Here is a 22187-nt window from a genome sequence, read left to right on the forward strand (position 1 = left end):
ACAGGAATTATGAATATAATGATACTTCAATGATTACAGTGCCAAAGGGGATTCTGAAAATCTAGATCCATTCTGCAAATCTCTTTTTGACTATGGGAGCTGACATGATTTCTGTGCATCAGTCCCTTATCTGTAAAATGAAGGTTTTAATTATTTGTTATTTCAATCACTGTTTGCTCCAAGACTGTATATACTAAAGCTTTTGTCCTGTTTTGATATGACCATAGCAGAGTGCATATTCTTCAGGTCTGGTCAAAAGGAATGGCGTAACAAGCTGTTGCGGGGGTCACCATTATTGGTGAAAGGCAAGACACACGCAGAGCACAATGGAGAAGTGCCATCCCTCAGTTTGCTGCAAGCTCTGTGTGACTGTGGTCAACCAAAGGGCTCTTTCAGCCTTAATTTCTGCTCTTTAAAGTGTAAACACTGCGTCTTTACCTCACAACAATGCTGGGAAGCTGTATTAGCTTAGTGTGTATAAGTCTTCTAAATCCTTGAAGACACTGAAATAATGAATGTTACTACCTGTATGTATATGATTGTAAGAACCTCCAGTGAAACATTCTCATTTGCTATACAACAGCTTTTCATTAAAACAGTTCTTTTTTTCCCATGCAAGAGAGAGACAACTTTTTCTGGCATTAGCAACTGCGGGTCTGATCACATCTAATGTTTTGGCATTTGTAAGCATGGTGTGCTGTAGACCCAACACAAGTTTACACGAACAATAAACACACAGAATACTTTCATTTTTTTTTTAATCTTGCATAATTTTCAGAAGAAATAGCAAAACACAGCACAATTCTAATCTTACCAATATGGTTATAATTTGCAATAAAAAAGTCATCTTGGTTATTAGCAGTGCTGCTAAATCACTGGCCTGATTTGAAGTCTTCCATCTGGAATTATAAGTTAAGGACAGTTTATCAGAGTAGTGATTTATTGTGTAAACAGATCCTGCTGCTGGCATTTAGGAAAACTTAGCTGCCTGCCATTCAGCCGAACTCTTTTATCACACTTGGCTGAAGTTTCCGGCCTTGAATTATTAGTTAATAACATCTGAGCAAAAACATAATTTATTGTTTAAGTAAACTTTGAAACAGAAGAACAGTGTCTTAGATACCAGACTTAGTGCTTGCCTTAGGCAAAGCATTTTTCTTTTAGCACAGGATTGTAATAGAACAGATGTAAGATTTGTGACTAATTCCATCTCTTACTGCCTGTATAACTTACCTAATGGCAGAATACTATCTTCTGAGCTATTCTTTCCTCATTCATGTATTGCAACACCGATAACCGTCATGTAACTGAGCATAGGTCAATTGCACACATTCAGACATGTGCAAATCACAAAATTTAAAAGCAACACATCTGTGGTTTCCACATAGGGAAAATTGATACCATCCTTTCTTTATCATGTCATCTGTTTTATCAATGATGCTTGAGGAAACCCATGAATTTCTTCATCAAGGCCACTTGTAGCTAACTTAGAGAGGGTAGGTCTTTGAATGAAAGGAATAACCATACCTCCTTCTCTGGCAACAATTTCTTAGCATTTAGAGTACTATTTACTATAGTGTAATAATACTAACAGCCACCAGATGCCAGCAGAAGTATGCAAGCACTAAATAAGTGCCTGGTTTATGCTAAATGGCAAGGATGGTGCAGACCTCTCAGGTCATTATGCGGTTACAGTCACACTAAGAGTAGAAATGCATTTTCTCTTCGATGTTTCAGTGTCATATAGAAATAAAAGATCTGATCATCAAGTCAGATCCGCATGGCACTGTACTAAAGTTAATCTTGGATTTAAAGAGACTGCTTACTGGAGAAAGGACTGTATCACTGGCCTAGCTGGTAACTGCCTTCTCTGTTCAAAACTGGCTTATTTCCATATGGAACTTTGACTGGAATTTCTAGCCTAGTAGATCTGTTTTCTTCCTTTGCATACTAAATTGAGGCTCCTTAATAGCAGATCTTCTATTTGTGTAACTGCACAGAATATGCCAAAATCGCTCCATCATCTCTGCAGAGCAGAGTGGACCTTCCAAACATGTCACATTCTTGGCCACAGGCATGCAAACAGTGTAGGCAGTGTGGTGGGTTGACCCTGGCTGGATGGCAAGTGCCCACCAAAGCCGCTCCGTCACTCCCCTTCTCAACTGGACAGGGGAGAGAAAATGTAACGAAAAAGCTCGTGGGTTGAGATAAGGACAGGGAGATCGCTCACCAATTACCATACCATCACGGGCAAAACAGACTCGACTTAGGGGAAATCAGTTTAATTCATTACCAATCAAAACTGAGTAGGAGAGAGGAGTGAGAACATGTGTAGGGTAATGAGAAATAAACCCCAAATCTTAAAACACCTTCCCCCCACCCCTCCCTTCTTCCCAGGCTCAACTTCACTCCCAATTTTCTCTCCCTCCTCCCCCCGAGCAGCACAGGGGGCTGGGGAATGGGGGTTGCAGTCAGTTCATTCCTCTCTCTGGCTGCAGTTTGTGTCCTGGTGTTTTGGGTTGGGTTTTTCCCCCCCTCCCCCCTTCTTAAATATGTTATCGCAGAGGCATTACCACTGTCACTGACTGGCTCAGCCTCGGCCAGCAGCGGGTCCATCTTGGAGCTAGCTGGCATTGGCTCCGTCAGACATGGGGGAAGCTTCTAGTAGCTTCTCACAGAAGCCACCCCTGTGGCCCCCCAGCTACCAAAACCTTGCCATGCAAACCCAATACAGGCAGGAAGAATAAAAGGCCAGACAGTCATGGTGCAAACATACTGCAACGCTTTCTAGCGCAGATGGTTGTTTTTTTCAGAATTTGTCAGTGATTCTGCCAGAAGCCTTTGCAACACCACAAAGTAGTCACAGCCTTTTGAAATTAATCAAATGATGGAAATTGCTTCTGACAGATTTCTTCCAGAGCAGAAAATTTTGGTCCCAGAGTGTTCAAAAAATCAACAGGCAACTCCTCACTGCCAGTGGAGACAGAGCAGAAGGAGTTACTTCGCTCTAGTTCTCCTTCCTCAGCATATCTGCAAGGTTCATAGATGGCCCTGTGATCTTCCAGTGTGCTTTGGTGATACAGTTTCTAAAGAAGGGAAGAAACAATGCAAATCATCATGGAAGCTCCTACTGACCCTTTGGAAATTAAAGGAATTCATGGTATGCAAATTAGGCAGGTAAGCCAGGAGGTTAGAGTGAAGAGTATGAGTCTTTCTCTGATAAGGAAAGTTTTACTGAAACTCTCAGCTGCATAAGCACCAGACCTGAACTTCCCCTAGAGTACACACGAGGCAGAAAGAGCATTTGATCTGTCCTGGACCAGACAGCTATCAAGTAACATGACTGCATGGAGGCACACAGCCTGCCCCAAGGAGGCATGGGAGGACAGGCGTGCAAACATGCAGTGGCCAGACAGGATGTGGCAAGAGGAACTAGGATTTCCCCGATAGCACAAAAGTGAAAGAGCAGGCAACCGAACCTTAACCCTGCACAGAAACAGAAAGCATTTTAGCCCCACTTCCCAGTCTTGAAGAATTTGTTACAGGTGACCGACCCCAGCCTTGCAGTAACTGCTGGCTGAGCAGCCAGAGGCAGCAAGAAGTCGAGGAGACAAGGCATTTTCAACAGGGAAGTGTCTTGAATGTTTCCCCATCAAATACATCGCTTGCTTTTGATAGTAATGCTGCTTAGATGTGGGCTGAAAGAGTAGCTGAAGCCATAGCAGCTTTCCAGTTTTGCAAGCCTTTTTTCCTATTCTTACAAGCCAACTTGACAAAGGAGGGATTCAACATTCATTTCTCACCTGATCCAGTATTTTGTCCACTGTCTGTATGATGATTGCAAGGTGTCTTCCTTGGAATGCCTCGTAGCTAGAATACAGGCCATCCTGGAAGAGACACATAGTATCTCAGCTTTGACCAGCATAAAGTCACCTACTAACATTTCTTTCAGATACAAATAAATCCAATTATCTTTCTGTCTGTTATATCCATTTCTCTTGTGCCGTCTTTGCCAGTTACATTGCAGCTTTTTCTGTTTTGGGAACTGTTTCTTCTTATGAGTACATACTCCATGGAGTCACCAACTGTGGGCATTCTTCATAATCTCCAGTAATTAAATACATTTCTTCCTCTAAATTTATTGGCTTCCTTTTCATTAACGGCACCAAATATGACCTTAGAACTTTATAGTGTCTACTCACACAGGTAATTCTAGCTCCTAACTGTGGTCTTAAGGATTGTGGAATTGGGTTCTCACATACATAAAAAAGACTATTTTACATTTTCTTTGCCTGCTGTAAGACAGAGATTGTTCTTAGAGTCTCTTGATGATCACTACGGACTTATGAACAGAACACATGGCAGTCACCTACTGATGTAGACCAGAATTTCCTTCAGGCATTCTTTACAATAAAAATAGACATCTGTTAGAGAATACAGTACAAAAATCCACAGAACAAACTCAAAAGCCTTCAAACCCCCAGAAGTACATCTCATAGTCATAAAAATACTCATGAATCCTGTCCACACTTTTACAGTATGTTAAGTAGAAGATGTTGACTAGCATGTTTTTGACAGATATCTGAAGAATGATGCTTCCCTTTCACTTATGCCAAGAATTAAATAAAATCTTGTGCATATCAACTCAGGTACTGTGATAAGAATTTTGGAACTTCCAAATATTTAGAACAATTAACTAATGAAAAGAAGTGCCAGTCTCAAACTGAAAGCTGTTAGAAAAAAAGTTGTCAGCGGTATTTTAAATACGAGTGGAATCTCCAACAAGTGACACTGGTTTTCTGATTGAACTATATTGCATTATTCTTCCCACTGTTATTAATACCAAACCTCATTCTTGGGATTACCTATTTCTGTGGTATAAAAAAGGGCATTTACATAAGGAAACAGGCAGTTACCTCAGCAACCACTTCTTTTCCAGCCTCCACAGACACAGGGGGTAGAACAGCATGGTCTGTAATATCCAGCTTAGCCTGCACACAGGGAGAGGGATGGTATTAATAAGAAACTGAACTAGGCTGTGAAGGATCACACTTTTGCAGACTGTTCCCTTTTTCACTTTCATTTACTTCCTTGTTGAAAACTCTACTATGTGCAGTGTGACAAGAGATGATGTGCCTCCTCATCTGTTGGATTCATCAGTAGGATGAGGCACCTGGGAAGGTCCTGCTGATACTGAAAATTGGTAGGAGTGGTAATAGTCTGTCACCAGGGTAGCATTATCCAGTTCATGCAGAACACCACGCCCCAGATACGCTTAGTGGCAAAAAAAGCTTTATTTTGCTCAATACCAAAACCACAGCAAACATGATAAAAGAGATGACTAGATTCAGCCACACAACACTGGTGGGGTAATGTGAATATATGCTTTTGCACTTACTTGAGATAAAGACATTCTGCTCTCTTCATTATAGTTGATTAAAGTCTGTTCACCTTCTTGAGGTGGAACAATGGCTTTGCTTTTAGATCCCCATACGTAAAACAGGCAAAGTAGTATACTGGAAACTGTTGAAACATGAAAGGAAATGGAGAAATGGGCATTGTGAATAGATCTGTATGGCTCAATACAGTGGGTTGGTGAGGTACCCAGCCCAGTTCCAAATGAGCTAACTCAGAAACTTCCAGCAGCGTAGCTGTGCAGATGCAATGCTTGGCCTGGAGTGGTTAGCCTGCTTTAAAAAGCCAAGCTGTTATCTCCACAGAGCACTGCATTGAGCTGGCAGACATACTACATCATTCACAGGTAACCAGAGGAATAGTGATCAGATAATCTATTGATTTTTGCTTCAGATAAAGAATTGGTAGTTCATCTCTTCAGCAGTAACCAACATGAGCTGTTACAGATCTATGCCAAGCAATTGCAATTGCTAAGTAGTGTAACCCTATGGGAGAAATTCATTACTTCAATTAGCCAGTACATGGTTAATGTCAAAAAAGTCAAGCATTCAATTCTATTCAATACAAACAAGAATATTTACTTTGTTGTACTAGAGTTCAGCTTAATGACACATTTACATTTGTGAGTTGTCTTCTACCACAATGTAATCATGATTTTCACAAGTAACAAGCTGAAAAATTCCACCTGTTAACATTACATTTCTTTTGTTTCAGTTTAGACATTTTCTTTTTTTCCTAGGCTACATACTTGTATTTATTGTTGTTCATACAATAGTATTCCATGCATCTATGTTACCTTCCCTTTTTCACTGCTCTATAATACACAGTCCTCACCTTTTCACATCCCCACAGATAAGTGCAGATAAGTTTCACTAATCTTTCTAGTGTCTTTTACCCTGTGTTGTCAGCCTTGGAGACACCCTTCCTCTGCATTACACATTGTATCATAGTGCCTACTAATTTGAAAGTTTTCTTGGCTATCAAAAAAGATCTCTTCAGTTACTAGATGGAAATGGCAATGTCTTGTGTTGCAAAACTAAGTTCTTCCTGAAATTTGAAGAGAGAACAGGTCATGGACCAGGACACATGGATGGAAGTGCCACAAAGAGTGCAAGCATTAACTGCTTGCACCTTGACTGCACTCTAACACATTAAGGCAAACAGCCTTTCCTGTTAAGGCTGGTAGATTTTAGCACATGCTCATGAGCTGCAATTGCAATGAGATCCAATGGGCAGATGACAGATAACTCACACGCATAAGTTAGGAGGTTACTTACCCAGTAGTAATAAGAAAGCTGTCAGTATTATTGCAATGGCACCACCTCCAAGTCTCACTGCTGCTTGTGGAAGTGGTGACTCTTTACATGTGTGTCCATCTGGGCAATAGCAGAGCCTGACATGCTGATTCTGCCTTGTAGAAAATCCTTGACTGTCCTGAATAATGACAGGCACCAAGTAGCTACCTTGTGGGAGGCTTTTTAACATTAAAAGTTCAACTGACTCCCCTAAAAAGACGACAAGCAAATTATTTCAAGACTCATAGAAAGAAGTCTGATATTCTACAGTACCTTCTGCTGATAATCAAAGGGAAACTCATTTGCACCCCAATTTCGAATACTTTTTCTAGCCTTAATGCACCATAGTAAATAGGACAAAATGACATCCCACTTTATCACCTTGCTGAGCCTTCTGGGCAAAGAGATCTGTCCCAGTCTTGCTACATTCTGGCATAGCTGTGCTGATAACCTCTAGAATTCATTAGGTAGCTAATAAAATGTGGAAGCTGTTCCTCAGCTGTCTTATCCCCCTTTCTGCAATTTGAGCACATTGCTTCTGGCCCTGTCCTCAGCAGAGAGGAAGAACAATGTAACTTTTTTTCAAATTGCAGTAACTTTATATTTTGAAAGCTGTTCTTCCATGTACTTTCAGTCTCGTTGAGACTAATCAGTAAGAAACCATAAAGGTAAGAGACAGTGAAATAACCAGAGGGCACATAACTGACAATGAACTCTCACGAAGGACATGAAAGGAGTAACTCACCAAAGTTCCCTCCTAATTTCCAGTTATGCTTCACATCTTCAGTGTCTTCAGCCAGCTCAAATGTAAATGGCCCAGAACGTGAATGGACCAGAGCAGACTTAGCTCTTATAATGAGAGGCATCCCTTCTTTTTTGTCACACACATCTAAATAAGGAGCCACTAATGTTGGCATATGATCATTCATGTCAGACAAGTAAAGCAGGATGGTGCCAGTACCAGTCTGTGGGGGAATACCTAGATGGGAGCAAAAGAAACAAAAATACTCGCAAATGGGTATCGACAAAAGCCAGTCCATTGGCAGGATCTCTGTCTGGTTTATCCTACTAGTCACACATAACACAAGTTTTAAACATTAGGGTGTTCTGCATTACCATTCTCCACTTAGATCCTTAGTCTTGCTATCATTTCATATCTAACATGCACCTCATCTCAAACAGTCCAAATACTGCTTGAATATTTTCCGACTGGCTACTTACGAGGATCAACAGCATGAACGATAATGGTGTACAGGCTGTTGTTCACATAAGGGGATTCTTGATCAAATTCTTTTGCCACAGTAAGAACTCCAGAATTCTCATCCACGCTCAGCCAACCATCTGGATCATGGGCTAATTCATATCTTAAAAAGAAAGGAAAAAGTTACAAGTTACCATCTTAAATGCATTTTGAAGAATAGAAAATTTCTACTGCATCTTTCTTTGTTCTCTTGAGCTCTGTAGGTATTTTTACTTGTTATAATGCTTACTTTTGTTAACTCTATGACAAGCTGTGTGTTTCAACACAGCCAACAGTTCCCCATACAAGTCCCCATACCTTGTACAGGCCCATCAGAACTGTTCCTAGGGGCTAAGAAAGTATCTAATTTCCACATCAGATTACCATTCTTACAGCCAAGCATACCTTAGTCCTTTCTACAGCATCAAAATTTTGTCATCAAAAGTAAAATATAAATAATGCAACCTGGGTTTAGGCAAAACTATTTTGAAGACAACAGAAACATTGAGCAACCAATGTCTGCACCTTTATATTGTATCTTACAGAACCAGCTATCTGGATCTGCAGTATAATCAATAGTAAACCTGCGCCTCTAATGTATATGTTCATCTAACTGTAAATATATGTGTGTGTGTATATTCATATATATACATATACCAAATTAAACTTGAAAACCTCTTTATATTCCTAAGCTATTTCTTATTCTGAAAGTTAGAAGCATCTCACTTACTTTATCTTATTTGGCACATCATCTGGATATGTGGCAGGATACCTTCTAAATACTCTCCCAGGCTTCATTGAATCTTCTTTTTGGACAATAAGTATAGGAGGATGAAACCTAGGAGCACGTTGTGACTGTAAGACCTTGATGTTAACAGTTGTATTCATGGATTCTTGGCTTGAGATTGTCACAATGCCATTCTTACACAAGAAGAAAGGTTCTTCATTTGCTACAGAAATGACAAGTCTCATCTCAGAGTCATCTTCATAGCTGAGAGGCTGAAAACCCCAGACAAAAGTCTGATTAGCAGTTATGACCCTTGGTTTGGCAGTCACCTCTATATACCTGGAATTCAGAGGTAAGCTGAGCTCACCAAACTCAGCTAAGATGCTAAGCTATCACGCTTGTAATCAGACTGGCCACCCTACACATTGTCATCCTGTAGCTCACCTGCTACTGCTCCTCACCTTGATAATACGCAAGATGCCTTCATTTGTGTCTGGATCCGTCTCAATGGTGAACTGTTCCTTCTCATTGCCTTTTGTTATTCTGTACTTTGCTCTCCAAGCTGGAGTGTTGGGAGAGTCTTTATCTTCCACTTGGAGCCGTAATGCAGCTGAATTTTCTTGACCTGCTGAAATCTGTAGCTGGTACTGGAAGAGGAAAGAAAAGAAATAAGGACTATTTCTATTCTCCAAGAGGAAGAAGCTTGTTATCCAGTTCTGAGCCAGAGTTCTACCATCAGACCATGTGGAGCTACTTTCTGCACACACTGTCATTGCCTGCGGTGGTTCACGTGTACCCACTCAGTGACAGAGAATCCCTATGGGAGTTACAGAACTAACTTTCCTCCAACACATTCCCAGTGACTTCATAAAGAACTTATTACTAAACCTGATCTTCATCAAAAACCAGGAGACTACTCATCTCTCCTAATATTGACTATAGCAATAGGCCCATAAATGCCACTAGGGCTTTTCATCCAGGATTGTCTTCTGCCATGTAGAAGAGATTGGTGCATACAGGCTTAGGCCAGAACTAGTCTGCAGATGTTATATACCTGGACCTTGTAGAAAGCAAGTATGTGTGAGATTTTAGGTAATTTCTTCACAATGGTTTAAGTTTTTGTCAGTGCAATGTAGCCACCAGCTTGCCTAACTAGCACTCCAAAGACAGGCTAAGAAATGCCAATTAAATCACCTAAGGCAGAAATATGTCTTAAAAGATGAGATGTTAATAAAATGTAATTTGTGTTTATTTTCTTCATATAAGTTGGTCACTGGTTGAGATCTGAAAACTCAAGACTCTTGCCTTCTAATATGTAAACAATACTGTCCTTGCATCAGTTTTAAAAATGCTGTAAAGAATAATACATGTACTCAGATAGAGGGAACAAATCACAGCTGTGAGAAGGCTCAGAATTTTACTAGACTGGAGTTAATGACGATGAAGCACAGATTTCTCGTACAAACCTGTTTTGGCAGATTATCTAACCTTATTCCCTCAGGTCTTCCAAACACCATTCTGCAGGTAGGAGACCTACCATAGTAACACACTGCTAAGTGTGTTTACTTTCATAGGTGTACCCACTGTTGTAAACCGGTAGCCATTCTTACTGTTCACAACATCAAATATTTACACATACCAGTGCTTGACATGACTCTGCACTCTAGGTGTTTGTGCTGGTTTTGGCTGGGATAGAGTTAATTTTCTTCGTAGTAGCTCCTATGGGGCTGTGTTCTGGATTTGTGCTGGAAGCAGCGTTGATGACACAGGGATGTTTTCCTCACTGCCGAGCAGGGCTCACCCAGAGCCAAGGCCTTTGCTGCTGCTCACCCACCCCACCAGCGAGCAGGCTGGGGGGCACAAGGAGCTGGGAGGGGACACAGCCGGGACAGCTGACCCCAGCTGACCCAAGGGACGTTCCACACCGTATGGCGTCACGCTCGGCACGGGAAGCTGGGGGAAGAAGGGGGAAGGGGGGGACGTTGGGAGCGATGGCGTTTGTCTTCCCAAGTCACCATTACGCGTGATGGAGCCCTGCTTTCCCGGGGATGGCTGAGCACCTGCCTGCCCATGGGAAGTAGTGAATGAATTCCTTGTTCTCCTTTGCTTGTGCATGTGGCTTTTGCTTTACTTGTTAAACTGTCTTTATCTCAACCCAAAAGTTTTCTCACTTTTACCCTTCCAATTCTCTCCCCCATCCCACTGCAGGGGAGTGAGCGAGAGTGGCTGTGTGGCGTTCAGCTGCCAGCCAGGGTTAAACCACAGCAATGCGTCAACATGCAAATTACACAAACAGTCTTTCTGGGACCTGAGCTATTAATGGGACCAGAGCCTGAAAATGGATAGCTCTTACCTGAATTCAAGTGTAGCTGTCTACCTGTTCACAGCTCTTAATTCCTCAGAGCCCTCTTCCTGCCAGCAAGCTCAATTGCTCCCATTCATACAGCAAATGCTCCGCAAGCAGCTTCACAAAATACGACAGCAGAAGCATTGCCACCACACCCAAGTGCCCCATTAAGATGTACTGAGTTTGTAGGCAGGCAGGTTTGGGGCCATTGAGATCTTCCTGGATCAAAACTAGGATCTTTCAAGAGTAGACTGTAATCAGCACCTTAGCTTCTCAGATGTTAGAATAAGCTAGTCTGTCGGCATCCTTATGCTAACAGTGAGACAAAAACCTTCTAGAGCTGTACACAGAAAACTAACAAAGTTTATCACAGTCAATAGTAAAGCATTCTCTTACTGCCCACATTTTAAAGAGATATTTCTTCTAACACATAAAGCTCATTTGCACATGTTTTGGCCTGATTCTGCAAGTATCTGAGGGTTCCCATTTCCACTGCTGAGTGTATTCAGCAGTTTGAAAGACTGAACTGTATTTAGAAAGGCTAGGTAAAGTAATAATGTTTCCCCTTACATTATCACCAGTAAATACAGGGAGGTGGTTGTTTGCATCTTCAACAGCTACATTCACTGTTGCAGTAGATGACAGCTGGGGACTTCCATGGTCACTGGCTTTAATCAGAAGTTTGAAAGAGTTGGCAGTCTGAAAAACAGAAGAAAGGAAGTTCCAAACTTAGTTCAGAAGCAGTTCACGCATTTTGCCAGTCACAGCTACAAAGCTGGATGTGGGACTCTCCTTCCCCTTATAACCTCCCCTGGTTAACATGTAGTGAACATGTATCATGCATTAAATGATAAGAAGCTGCCATATGCACATCACCTTATAATCCAGGCATCTTGACAGAAGTACTGATCCTGTGGTAGGATCAACATTAAATGTGAACCCATCTTGAAGGGGCATTTGCATACTTAGAGAATAGGACACCTGAGAATTCACAGTGCCACCTTCATCTTTGTCCAAGGCAGTAACTTGGAAAACTGGCTCATCTAGGATGAAAAATTGAGACATTACTAGAAGTCTTTAGTCTCGACATGGAGTTTCTCAGGCCTGTCTGCAGGCTCTTGAACACACAAGTCCCATGAAAACCTCTAACCTCTCCTGTGGCTATAGTTATCCCTGCAAAGACTCCTGCCACCACCTCATTTGGGTGGCAAATCTGCCTAAAGTACTGTTAGACAATAGAGGTACCACATTCCTGAACTTAATCAAAAACATTCGCTAGTTATTTATGCCAGCTCCTGAGGAGTTGGCACCATGCCCACATGTCTACACACCCAGATGAAGTCTTTGTATTTCTAAAACAGTGTGTCTGACCATCTTCTGTGAAGCAGTGTGCATGTGCAGGTTCCAGATCCACAGTTCAGATTAGTCTGCTAAAGTCTTGGCTTGTAGTTAAGAAGAAATATCTTAGGATATTAGAATGTCTCCAATGTTATGCTAATGTAATTGAAGTTAATCAGACAAGAAGTCAAGAGGTAGGAGGTACTCCCTAAAACTATGAGTGTTGTAGTAAAACCTAGGGAGAAGAACAGATTTACTAAGAAAGGAAAAAGAACGAAAAGGAATTAAGAGGGCAGTCATACACAAACCAGTAGTATCCCTTGTTTAGATAGCACTTACCTTTACTATGGTTCTCTCTTACTGTAACGCTATATTCCTCCTTAGGAAACTCAGGTGCATTGTCATTAATATCTTTAACCCTTATCTTGAAATATAAAGGGCGGTCCAATGGTTCACCAGTTTTTCTGGACACAATATCAAAACGTACCTAAATGAGTAGCAACACAGATATCAGAATGGAATGAATGGTATCATTTAGATATCAGGATGGAGCAAAATACTTTCAATTTTGAAGCTGCTTGAGTCATATTTGGCTAGCATTTGGCTTTGAGTTGCATCACTAAGTCATTATTTCACCTTTCAAAGGTAGTAGCTTCATGATGGTCATCCTGTGCATTAAACAACACTTTTTAAAAAATCAGTACCTGGAGCTGTATCTGCATTATTTGAAAAGACTGCCTAATATAAAATACATAAGTATCCTTGGGGCCAAACAAAAGAATGCTTTAAAATGCATCTCCCAATTCTGAAGTATTTATTTAAGTAGGACATTCAGTTTTCTCTAGCTGCATTTCTATGATGTTTTGGCTCCATATCCATGACTGTGCAGGCGATTCAATTCTGATTGCTGAATTCTCCTTTGCTACACTTATTTCTGCTTCAAAACCAAGCCCAGAGTGTCTGCCCTGGAACAGCCGTGTGTCCAGTGAGGGGGGATAGAAAGCTTTCCAAAATTTATCTTTTTATTATGGAAGGCAAGACCTTAGACAGAAAGCCACATGGAACAGTGACTATTAATTGGGTACAGTTAATCCACAGAGGCACAAATAGAAATCATCACAGAATAAACGTAAGGAGACCACAACTTAAGATTGTTTGCAAGAGGAAAACAAACCCACACTCACATATTTCATTCATACACTTGTTATCACATTTCTTTCATTACACTTACTGCTTATGAACACTTTTCTGCTTTTTAAGGAGAAACATATGCTTACTCTTATGTAAAGTTACAGTAATACAGCTTTGCAGCTCCTCCAGCATTATCTGTTTTTTGTAATGCATAACTATTTGCTTCCATTCTCTTGATTAGGAGCTTTTGGCTTTACAACTCAGTGTTCTGGCCAGTATAGCTGGAGCGTACTTTGAATTTCAGGACCACCTTTTCATTTTTTCAGATTGCGATCAAGGGTCATACCAAAAAGATGATAGAAAAAAAAAGTGTACAGATATTTGTGGAAGTCCAAACATGCCACAGAGATTTATGATCGATAGTCATGTGGAAGTTACCTATTGGACTCTGCTGAGACAATCCTTTTAGCATTTATTTGGAGGTTCAAAATAAGAAAAGGAGGCCATAAAAATACACACTTAAAATTCTTCCAGGTACGTCTCATTCTTGTGAAGCATTTAGCTATGAGAAAGCAATGAATATTTGCGAACAGTTTTAAGTATTTTTTTAAAGCGTGTTACCTGAAAACTTGGAGTCTTTTCCCTGTCAATGGCACGCTGTACATACACATGTCCATTTGCATCATCTTCTATAGAAAACAATCCAATCTCTGGAAGTTCATCTACCCCAGGTCCACTGATTAAATATTTTGTTGATGCATTAAATGATTTGTTATTGAACAGCTTTTGAAAAGAGAACCAGCACAATGCAGCGTGAGTAGGGAAGACGGAACAGAAATGAAAAGACTTTAGACCAATTCCCTTCCTGCCCACCTTCCCTTTGTAGATGGGGCCTTGCTTGCGGGCTTGGTCTCAGCTAATTCAACAGCTTTCTGGGGTGCAGCATCACTACTCTGCACAATGTGCAGGCACACAGCTCGGTGCAATGACTCTCTTACCTCTCCCACTCTACAGTCGTCTTTCCCCTGAGTATGCCTGCAGCTTCCCACAGAAAGGAGCAATATACCCCCCCACCACACAATTCTACCCAACTCTGTAAATAAGACAGCTTTGAACAAATATGTTTTTTAAAAAGTTGCTGTTTGATGCACAAGTCTTGCCCTCTCCTACCTTTGGTATCTTATTGTACAGTCTGTGGTGATGAATACTTTACTGAGGTTCAAGAAGAACTTTTACTAAAAGGTTGGTTGTACCTGTCCAGCGTATTTTGGGAATGGTCCTTTGTCATCCTCTTGAACATCAATGGTGGTGATAACCCAGGTCCTTTTTGTACGGTGTAGAGGACGTAGACTATCTAACTGATAAGAATCTATCTGCTATTGGATAAAGAAGTGTATTTAGTGTCCTAGTTTACATATTAAGAGTTGTGTATCTGTTATTATATCATATTGACTGCAAACCTGAATACTCTTCTTTTGGATGGCTTGTCTTAAATGGAAATTTTCAATTTCATGAGAAAAACTGTTGGCAGCAGTAACCTTGTGGGGAAAAAAAAAAAAAAAGGTGATTGTGAGAAGTATGGTTAACTAGAAACCATTGATACGTTGTCTAAGAGGACTTTGGCTTCACAGGAACATATTGATCCAGTTTTGACAGCATTGTATTACATTGTATCTAACCCTGGAAGCTCGAGAAATACCATCCATCTCATTCCAAACGAATTGCCATGAGAGCTTGGGTACTAATTTCTCTGGTCAGGTGATGCCAGGCCCAGAAACATGCAAACACTGCATCTAACAGTCCCCGGTATTATCTCTATGGCTTTTCTCAAACCAAGTATCTTCAGTTTTTAAAATATTCACCTCTGTCTCTCTGTGTCTAGCGGTCCTTTAGAAGTTGTCTGGTATTGGCAGGACACAAACCTATTAGCAGAAAAAAGTCAAGTCTGGGGAGTACTTCAGGTTCTCGGAGACCCTGTCATGTGTCTCGCAGGGTTCCAAACACAGCTGATTTACCAGAAGATGAACACTGGACCAAAGTCTCTAACCCAGATGAGTAAAAACATGTTGTTGAGAATGGCAACTGTGCCCTGAGTTGGCAGGATTTGCCCTTTGCGCTTGATTGGCTTTTTGTGCACAAGCTTCCTGCACCAGCTTCCAACGCTGCTTTTTACTTGAACTCTTTCACCACAAAGGAGTACAACCGTTCGCATTTTACACTATCGCCATTAGCTCACAGGCAACTGGGACACCTTCCTCCTGGTTCTCACCGCTTTCATTGGAAACCTTGGGGTTTATGACTCGTTCCATCAAATGTTTCCAGTGGCGTTTAAAAAATGAAACCTAGCTCTTCCCACCTAGACTTGGGCGAAGGTTGGGCCTTTACCCCATGACCTGTTTCTGAAGAAGCAAAACACTCGTTATGAACTTGCCAGGCAATGGGGGCTCACCAGTAATGCCTCCGCGCTATTCTGTAAAGCTGTTGTACGACCTGGGGAAAACCTCCGTGATGTAACAACAGCAAGGAACGCTTGAACTCGGCACGTGTATGTAGTAGTTGTAAGATTTGTTCTAGGTTCGGCTCTGCCAGCTTGGTTAAGCTTTGCCTGTGCTGGACCCCCGGACAAGCTGCTCTCCCCTTTGCGTACGCGTGGCCACTTGTGATTCTATCGGAAGCTTTACTCGTGTATTTTATGGCTTCTGCGCTCCTCCGTGCACACCAGCTGCGCAGCAACGGCTCGGGCCATTGCCGCATCAGTCCCAGACATCGTCAGTGCTAGAACAACCCGCTCCAGGCCCGCGAAGCCCACAGGAGCACGGGTGGAAATGCCACGGGGTTACCGCGGGGGACCCCGGCCCGGCAGAGCCAGCGCCGGGCACCCGTGCGCTCTGCCGGCACGAACGCCGCGGTGGCCCTCGCAGGAGGAGCGGCGGCCCCGCTCCGGGAAGCCCCGCTCCGTGCGACCCGAGCCGGCTGCCCGGGGACACGGCGGGGGGACACGGGGGGGACACGGGGGGGCGGCCGGAGCCCTCGGCCCAGCGGGCAGGGCCGGGGCCGGGGCCGGACTCCTACCTGCAGGAGAAGCAGCGCAGCGAGCAGCTCCATGGGGCGCGGCAGCGCGGAGCGGAGCGGAGCCGAGCCGGGCAGCGGAGCGGAGCGGAGCGGAGCGGGGCCGGCCGCGCCCCCGCCCCCGGGCAGCGCGGAGCCGCGGGAGGCGGGACCGGGGCCGCAGCCCCCCCGCAGCCCGGGCCGGCTGCAGCTGGCTGAGCCGTTCCTTGGAAGCTTATGCAAGGGCTTATTGCAGTCCAAGTTTTTTTCACTAAGTCGTTACCTGTGGTTTCACTGCGTTTGAACTGCCCCACAGGACAAACAAATATTTTCGTCAGACAACATTTAAGATAAAAAAAAAAAAAAGTACCGCAAGGTCCTGCACCTGGGACGGGGCAACCCCCAATATCAGCACAGGCTGGGGGGTGAAGGGATTGAGAGCAGCCCTGCGGAGAAGGACTTCGGGGTACTGGTGGGTGAAAAGCTGGGCATGAGCCAACAACGTGCACTCACAGTCCGGAAAGCCAACCCCATCCTGGCCAGCGGGGCGAGGGAGGGGATTCTGCCCCTCTCCTCTGCTCTGGGGAGACCTCACCTGGAGCCCTGCGTCCAGCTCTGGGGCCCTCAGCACCAGCAGGACATGGACCTGCTGGAGCGGGTCCAGAGGAGGCCACCAAAATGATCCGAGGGCTGGAGCTCCTCTCCTACGAGGCCAGGCCGAGAGAGTTGCGGTTGTTCAGCCTGGAGAAGAGAAGGCTGCGAGGAGACCTTATTGCGACCTTCCAGTACTTAAAGGGGGCCTACAGGAGAGATGGGGACAATCTTTTTAGCAAGGCCTGTTGTGACAGGACAAGGAATAATGGATTTAAACTAAAGGAGGGTAGATTTAGACTAGACATAAGAAAGAAATTTTTTACAGTGAGGGTGGTGAAGCACTGGCACAGGTTGCCCAGAGAGGCAGTGGAGGCCCCATCCCTAAAAACATTCCAGGTCAGGTTGGACGGGGCTCTGAGCACCCTGATCTGGTTAAAGCTGTCCCTGCTCGCTGCAGGGGTTGGGCTAGATGACCTCTAAAGGTCCCTTCCCACCCAAAGCATTCTATGATTCTATGATTCCATAGAAATGAAATGCTCAAAGCAAAGCTCAGTCCTCCTTTGGTGTTTTTTTCAGTCAGTTTGCAACCGCCATGTCCAGTGCTACGCAAAACAAATATGCCATTACCGCATATCTATGACTATTAGATAGGTAGAATAAAACATAGGGCTTTCCTTGACAGTTACTTGCAAAGGCCATTTCCTAGTAACTTCACAGTTGTTTACAAAAAGGCAAACGTGCAAAGTGATATTTAATTTGGAACTAATTTTACCTGCTATACCTAGGAGTGGTACTTTTATACTACTTCAGACTTTGAACCAAGTGCTGTGAAAGTTTACTTGAAAGCTGATATAAACAACACTAGATTGTCCTGTTCAACCCAAAAGCCATCAAGCAAGTCTGAACTTGTATACCTGAAGCTGAACTTCCCACCCAGCTTGTGAAAAATACATTTTAAATAAAACTACATAAAGAAGCAGGAAATGAAATATTAAGTCTTGTAAAACCATGTAAAAGGAAGACCGAGTGTCAGACACAATGGGGAAGGTCCTGGCTTCTATGAAAACAACCTTTACAGCACTTTCCATTCTCCTGTGTTGCTTTTACTGGGCACAAGGAGGTTTATCCTATTTTAGAACGGGAAAATAATGAATTTAGTGTTCTGGAAGTTGCGAAAGGAAGACTGTAGGGAAGAACTGATCTGTCCAGGGGAGAAGAAAAGCAATAGATCATGTCAAATAGGCCACAATGTTTTAAATAAAAGTGGGTGTGGGGAGGAAGGCAGGCAGATGATCTTCTGAGATTCACTGTTAACAGGACAAAAATTAACAGGCTTAAATAACAGCACAGGATAGGATGGTTTAGACATCAGGAAAACCTCAAATAGCAAGAATGTTCTGATTGTAAAATTCTTGTGTGATACCTCAGAGAGGAGTTTTGTAGTGCTTAATGTAAAGATTACAGAAATAGCAAAGCAAAGGGATTTTTGGCAGTAGGAAATGCCATTTTTTTCCCCATTGAATCTCTCTCCCTTCATTTTCCTCTTGATTAGCCTTAGCTGAACATATGAACACGCAGTGTGTGAAATGAAGTTAAGCATACTTATCCATGTATACTAGCAACATGAGAATGTGGTTCTCCACAAGCATCTACCCACATGTATTTGCTGTTCTTGGCCATCAGCAGTAATATAGCTGAGATATGCTGAGCTACAAGCTTATGCTAAATATGCTAAAGCTCAAGCTTTACTGCCATGAAGAAATTTTCTAAAAGAAAAACTCAGAGGTGCCATCTTGTGGATGATGAAAAAAATACAACTAAGTAACAAAGCGTCAGTATCTCACTTTTAATATAGTAAATATACAGTAACTTTGAATTACAACATCACTTTCCAATGAAATTACTCGCAAAAATATCCACAAAAAAGCTCAAATAAATAAGAACATATGATTACCAACATCAAAAGCTGTACCGCAAATTCTCAGTTAATCAAGTTCCAGTCTTTCCAGGTAGAATGGTCTGTTTAATTATTTTTCAGAAGAAAACCCACTAACGCCAATGGGAGCAACAAAGGCTCAATACCTTTAAAATAAGGCAAAAAATAGTGCATTATAGGCAATTTAATACTGTAGAAATTTCAACCATAATATCAGCTCCAAAAAACGTATCACATACAGGCTCAAAAAAACTGTCAAAATGCTCCCAAACTTCTAACAAGATCCCTTAAATAGTAAATTTAATTGTTTTAAAATTCTTCATGTTATGCCCTCAAAATACAGTTTAGCATTACTTAGGAAAACAGTTTATACATGCTGGAGTACAATTCTGTTTCTTCACATCTTTGTAACAGGGTAATTTCATTAAAAACAACAGTTGTTCAAAGTTTATACTAGTTTAACTGAAGTAGAATCTGGCTATTTCTTTAAAATGCAACCTGAGCATATTTGTTCTGTAGATAGTACTGCAGAACATTAAACCTTTAAATTATCTAGAAAAAAAATAAATCACTCTGTTTAAATATTTCACATCACAGTAAACTTGTTCTTCAAGAAGCATTGTCAATGCTAGGCTTAGACACACGTACAATCGTATTGCTAAACATAGTGAAAGAAATATAAATAGCAACACAAACACTGTGCTGTGGAAGTATTTTAATTCCAAACTGAATGTATTTGATGAATAAACTTTTCTGCTATATTCAGAAGTGCTTCTAAAGACAACATCCATCAATGCAAAATGGAGGAAACATAAACCATAGTCCTCTTCATAAAAGGAGCTCTTTTTACCTAGAGGCCCAGAACACAGTCAAGTTAAAATGGAAGCAAAAGCACTGCAGGATAAAATCCAACGCTTGCAGGTCTGCTCACGCTTAGAGCTGTTTGTTGAGGCAAACACAGAATTTCTATTTTGGTATGTGAACAAAGACGACTGCATAAGAAGTATCAAATCAATGAACAAAAAATCAGACTTGTGTGATTATCATGTGAGACAAACTTACTTGGCCAGACCATGGCCAGAGCTTAATGACGAACAAGTACTCAGAGTTATTTTAAGTAGCATCACCATCTCCACCTGCTTGACTTTCTGGTCTCCAACAACAGACTGATGTCCATCAGAGCACAAACGCTACATTAAAACAAAACATTCCTAGGTCTGTGAGAAAAAACTTTTCGCAGTGCCAGTCACCTTTGCTCTGGACAAAGCTGACCGAAACACTATTTCTTCTTTAAGAAGCGATCACAGAAAATGTGCCTGTATCTATGTGCCTTACTTATAACCTAGAAAAGCATCAATATAGAGTAACATTTCAGAGGAAAATTTAGCATACATTAATATTCAGTGCTATAATAACATGCTAAATTAATTACTGCATCTATCAGAACTTGTTTAAAAATCCTGCTATTCTGATTATTGACTTGATCCTGCTACCTTGCTTTTGGTGCTTGTAATAGTGCACTAACCCCGTGTACTAAAATCGTGCTCTAAAGTAGTGCTTATTGGCAAGAGCAGTCCTACTAACGTTCACTACTGTTAATGTGAACCAGGAAAACTTGACCAATAAAGGCTTGCAGAATCTGGTCAGAGCTTGAAATTCTAGCACTGGAGGCAAGAACCTTTCATCTAAAAAAAGCTGAAATACACGATGAGTCTAGAACAAAATAAAAGGATGAAATAGCAACAATAGAATGTGCTGGTCCTCTGCAGTTGCTGGTGTTGAATGCCATCCTCGAAGTTTCACCACACCTCTGACACAGCCGATTTATTTGATCTTTGAGCATGTCAGATTAAGTTTCACTTTAATTGCATAGAGCTGAATGTACATGCGACTACAATTCATTTTAACTGTAACCTCACAAATACTGAATATGCAAATATAATACTGTATATTACATTTGTTTCCTTTATCAATTTAAAATTTCACATTTGGTCTCCAGCAGACTAGGAAAAAACCACTAGAAATATTTCTTAAGACTATTCCTGAGCAATGTTTTTATGTACTGTAAAATACCCTAGTTTATTACTACATTTATTAATATTCTCACATTTTAAACTACATATAAATTCATGCTTTGAAATTTTACAAAGCTGAAGATCTGGTAGGCACAATGAAAGAATAGAAACAGCTAAGCATCTTAAAACCGAGATAAGATCAACAAGAGAAGTGCAATTTAACTATATACATAATGTACTCCTCAGTATTTGCTACTTTTTCATTTTCTATCACAATGTGAAGGATCCACTTGTAAAATCTGGTCCATCAGACCTCCACTCACTTCTCATAAACAGTTCACTGTGACTGGTGGCTGAGGATGAAGTTAACGCTGCTCGGGATTTTATTTTAAAATGAAAGTACAAAACATCCTCTAGAATTTCATCTTTAACAAGATCATGTCCCCAGATGCTGTGATTGATTTGAAACTGTAACCAATGAACTGACACTTGAATACTCACTGAACTACCCTTCATATTCTCTTGTATCTCACAGACACAAGAGAAAACAGAGGGTCCGAGGACACGACCCAGTCCTGCTGGCACAATTTCTTTCTGCAGGGTATCTCCCCATGTCACTTCACTAAACCTTGAAACAAGAAGCCAAGCTAACTGAAGTAGGCTGGACCATGGGATAAATAAGTCATCTTAGGTGACTGAAAATAGGTATCTTTTGTATCAAAATATATCTTTACTTGAATTTATAATAGCCTTTAAATTCATCCCCTAAGAGTCTATTTTTTATATTTTGAGAGGCTACCAGTTCTGCAAGTTAGGTCACAGAGTCTCCAGTAATACCCTCATTTTGCATTCATCATATATATCCATGTGCAAATTGAAATTTGGTCATTTCCTCTAAATGACAAAAAGCATCAAGGCTTACAAATGAACTTCAAGGAAAGCTGTCTGTAAACGCAGTGAAGATTTGCGGGTATAAAAATATACATTCCATTTTCTTAATCTGTCACTATTGAAGCTGTCTGCTCCCTAATAATCTTTTGTCTTAAAAAGAATCCTTTCTGCATTAAAATATTTCAAAACATTATCTCCATTCTTCTTATT

The 22187-nt window shown here is 41.6% G+C and overlaps 1 protein-coding gene across 1 annotated transcript; it reads right to left on the reverse strand.

Annotated features, from left to right (window-relative positions):
• Positions 1-2876: 2876 nt before the first annotated feature.
• Positions 2877-16239, reverse strand: CDH26 (cadherin 26). Its single transcript, XM_009492590.2, has 16 exons — positions 16175-16239; positions 15541-15673; positions 14747-14869; positions 14115-14276; positions 12702-12849; positions 11901-12067; positions 11595-11723; positions 9139-9324; positions 8681-8949; positions 7932-8074; positions 7456-7689; positions 6693-6920; positions 5399-5523; positions 4917-4991; positions 3804-3887; positions 2877-3086 (listed from the first exon to the last, which is right to left on the reverse strand). The coding sequence occupies exons 1-16, from the start codon at positions 16237-16239 to the stop codon at positions 2877-2879; spliced, it is 2481 nt and encodes an 826-aa protein (XP_009490865.2).
• Positions 16240-22187: the final 5948 nt, after the last annotated feature.

Source organism: Pelecanus crispus, chromosome 14 (genome assembly GCF_030463565.1).
Source record: "Pelecanus crispus isolate bPelCri1 chromosome 14, bPelCri1.pri, whole genome shotgun sequence".
NCBI lineage: Eukaryota > Metazoa > Chordata > Aves > Pelecaniformes > Pelecanidae > Pelecanus > Pelecanus crispus.